This window comes from Apaloderma vittatum, unplaced genomic scaffold (genome assembly GCF_000703405.1).
Source record: "Apaloderma vittatum isolate BGI_N311 unplaced genomic scaffold, ASM70340v1 scaffold25813, whole genome shotgun sequence".
In the NCBI taxonomy this organism is placed as follows: domain Eukaryota; kingdom Metazoa; phylum Chordata; class Aves; order Trogoniformes; family Trogonidae; genus Apaloderma; species Apaloderma vittatum.
This window is the reverse complement of record NW_009706773.1, coordinates 1-3,433: the sequence shown is the minus strand read 5'-3', so window position 1 is coordinate 3,433 and position 3,433 is coordinate 1. Positions and strand designations below refer to the sequence as shown.

At 56.0% G+C, this 3,433-nt stretch overlaps 1 protein-coding gene across 1 annotated transcript in view; it reads right to left on the bottom strand.

The window, feature by feature from the left end:
• ENKD1 (enkurin domain containing 1) overlaps window positions 1-2,712 on the bottom strand; it is a gene marked incomplete at its 5' end in the record, with an annotated part of 4,854 nt that extends 2,142 nt beyond the window's left edge. The window contains 2 exons of the mRNA XM_009865929.1: window positions 630-791; window positions 2,543-2,712. Of these exons, the coding sequence (XP_009864231.1) occupies window positions 630-791; window positions 2,543-2,712 (332 nt within the window). The remainder of the gene's footprint in view (window positions 1-629; window positions 792-2,542) is intronic.
• Window positions 2,713-3,433: the final 721 nt, after the last annotated feature.

Sequence of the window (3,433 nt, the reverse complement as noted above, 5' to 3'; positions counted from 1 at the left end):
GCCAGCAGCCAAGGCAGGAGAGAGGGTTGCCGGATTTGAGTTTAAGGCTTTCTTGGTTTTCCTCCTCAGGAGTTTATGTCCTGTTGAGGTTAAGTCGCTCCAGGGCACTCAGGAACCACCAACTCCGCGACGCTTGCCAAGGAAAGGAGACGTTTAGGATCGCCCAGACAAACTACCTGAAAGGCTTCATTGTTTGTACTGATTTAACTCTCCTTACCAAAAAGCACACCCATTTCCCCTATTTTTATCTAACATCCAGAAGCCACAGCTCCTTTGATTAAGGCAGGAGCGGTCTCCAGACCCCCAGAGCCTCCTGCAAAGCTCCAGGAAGAGCAGATTTGAGATCGCTGGTGTTTCCACAACGAGGAGGCGGGTTTTTCAAAGGCAACTTCACAACCTCTTTAACTACGAGCCAGGATGAAGCCGGATGGTAGGATCAGCAATCCTTGAACACCCGTCTCACCACTCCAGTGACCACGACCCTCAGCCAGGAACAGTATTTACAGATCTCCCTGTTCCCGTAGCACATCCAACCCCAAGTTTTAGAAGAACATATGAAGAGTTGAAAGCAGGAGCAACGGGTAAGTGCCAGAAACCCCAGGGATGGCTGCAGCTGGCAGGCAACTCACCTTGGTTTCATCACTCAGGGCCTCCAGAGCTTCTGCGTCTGCCCTCGCTTCCATTCTGGCAGGCCTTGGGGACAGCGGTCTGCAGGGCTTGATCCCAGGGCCACAGCGAGAATACGCCCTCAGGAATTTCTGAGCCTCTGGATTTGGAGGTGGGGAGCTCTCCTGGGAAAGGCAAGAAAAGATCCACTAGAAGAGGGAGGTTGGAGCGAAGAGAAACTCACCCGACGAAGTCTGGGTGGTCAACCACAAGCTCAGCCCCAGGTTCCCAGCGGGCAGAGGACAGCGTGCTCCTTCTGCCACGGCTGGGCAGAAGTTCTCGGGTGGAAGTCAACCTGTGCGCAGCCAGCAGAGGCCAGGCAACAAATCCAACCGGGCTTTGTAAGGAAACACTGAAAAAAGGGAAAAAATCTGCAGAAACACGTCTGGATCAAGTGCACCCATAGCACTGACTGGAGAGGTCTTCTTTACTGACTCCGCTGGTTGGCAGGAAAGGAGAGCAACACCAGATAACCCAAGAGAGACCCCTTCCAGAGCCAGGGCCAACCTAGACGGACAGACAGTCCGTACCGACGGGCATCGTGACTCCTTAGCAAGCGGAAATCTTCCTGTGGAAAGGGCAAATGGCAGCGTGGAGCAAGTGTGCTGGAAGTCGAGAGTCTCCCTTGTTTGCAACACTAGAGAACATGAACTCCCAGAAGAAGCTGTCCCACCTCCGTAACCCCCGCGTGTGCCCTGAGAAGCCTCTTCAAAGGCCGTGGCTGGCATCGGCGCAAGGCCGCGCCGCCTGACGGCCAGCCGGCGATCCGGGGACCATCTCACAGAGCCTTGTCGCAAACAAACCCTGAAAACTGGGAGCAGACACCGCGGGAAGCAGGTGGGTTCAGAGAAAGTCTGTGAGCTCGGAGGGGTGCTGGCAGGACGCCGCGCGGCCCGTCGCCCTCCGCCAGAGCCCTTTTCAAGGCAGCTCCTACAATTCACAGCCTCAGGGATGACAGATGTGAGAAAAGAAACCCTGCGTTGGACAGCAAGACCTAACAGAATCAACTTAATCTCTCTACAAGAGGTGGAAATCCTTCCAAGGGAACTCCTCGGCTCTAGGAGAGCCACAGCGACGGTTAAAGTGATGTGAGTCAGCACTGGGGCCTCCTGCCACCTCTCTCTGGAGGAACCCGCAGAGCACAGGTAACGCACCACCACGCAGAAACCCTCTGCGCAGAGACCACCCCCTTTCCCCAAAACAAAAGGAGAAATTATCTCAACCATCTTCTAACCCAGAGGATTTGTCAAACGAGAGCGTAGGCGCGCACTCCTGAAGAACACGTGGGTTTGCTCTCGTGCGTGGAAGGGTCACAGACGTCACGAGAGGTTAGTGGCCCACGGGAAAGAAGGGACACAGCATTTGGAACCAACGGCTGGGAAATCATCTGGGATCCGCCCAAAGATAGCGAGGGAGCTCTCCTTCCCTCTCCCAGTGGGTCTTTACTTACTAGACAAACAGGTACCCTTCCAGCAAGGCAGATGCTTTAGTGCATTTTACAAAGCTCTCTGACGCCAGGAGAGAAAAAATCATGCAGAGAAAAGATGAAAAAAAGAGAAGGCAAAAGCAATCCAGAGCCTTCACAGAGCCAGACACGCGCTCAGAACAGAAGGCACCAGCCTTTCCGCAGCTGAAAAGGGACAAGCACAGGCCCAGAGGATGGGAGGCACACACAGCACTCTGCTCGCTCCGACAGGATGGGGATTATTACAGCGACCGCTCTCCAGACCCAAAGCCAAACGTTCTCGCTCGGCACACAGCCCCACCGTCACATCTGCCCCCGGGCTCGTCGGTTCGGGGACTCCCCCAGCTCCACCGTCCCACAGAACCTCACGCTGCCCCACCTCGAGAGTCCAAGAGCTCAGCAAGCACCGACCTGCAGCCTGGCCTTCACCTTGGACTCCACGTTTTCGTATTTCTGGGATTTCCACAGAGCTTTCACAGGCTTGGGCTGGCTGCGCTCTTGAGCTCGCTCCTTCTCTTTGCACTTCTTCTGAATCTCCTTTATTCGCCTCACGTTTTCCTTCTCGTAGTCCTTGGACTCTCCTGCACGGCAAGGGGAGACACAGCCTTCACCTCCTAGACCCTGCCAAAGCTCTTAGAGGGCCGGCAGCCCACAGCTCGGTCACCAAAGCTGGCCCAACGCCCCCCAGAAACAGCGAGCTCTCCCCTCTCCCGCACACAATGTCTGTGCATTTGATGCGCACCCCCGGATCAACTCTCTCCTGCCAGACGATCCCCCAAGGCTGCCCACTGTGGCCACCAGTGGTCACAGACTCCCGCGTTCTGGGAGAGGCTGGCTCCCTCGCCCGATTTTGGACAAGCCGTGCCAGCATCCTCTCACAAGCAAGGTCAGTTCCCAGTTCAACACCCTTCCGAAGCGCAGGGAGGGCTGCTTAGCGCAGCTGCAGAGCCTTCAACCCGCGCCACTCCTGGTTGCTGGTTTCAGGGTCATCCATTGTCCCACCTTCAAGGGGACGTCGTCGAGACTACGGATTTTCGAGTCAAAACCGACCCTTCCTCGGGCTCCCCAAGACAGGGGAGATCTCAGCTGACACAACCAGACCCTCCTCCATTCCCCTCTTGCTTGGCACAGCAGCTGTGGTAGGGCTTGGGGCAATGCCAGCACACGGAGTAAATCAAATGACACCCAGTGCTCATCTCCCTCCTGGGCCTCTGAACATCCCCTGGGTGACCTTCCTGGAGAAGGAAACACCTTTTGCAAAGATGTTCTCAGTAAATGCAAGGTCCTGCACCTGGGCCGGGC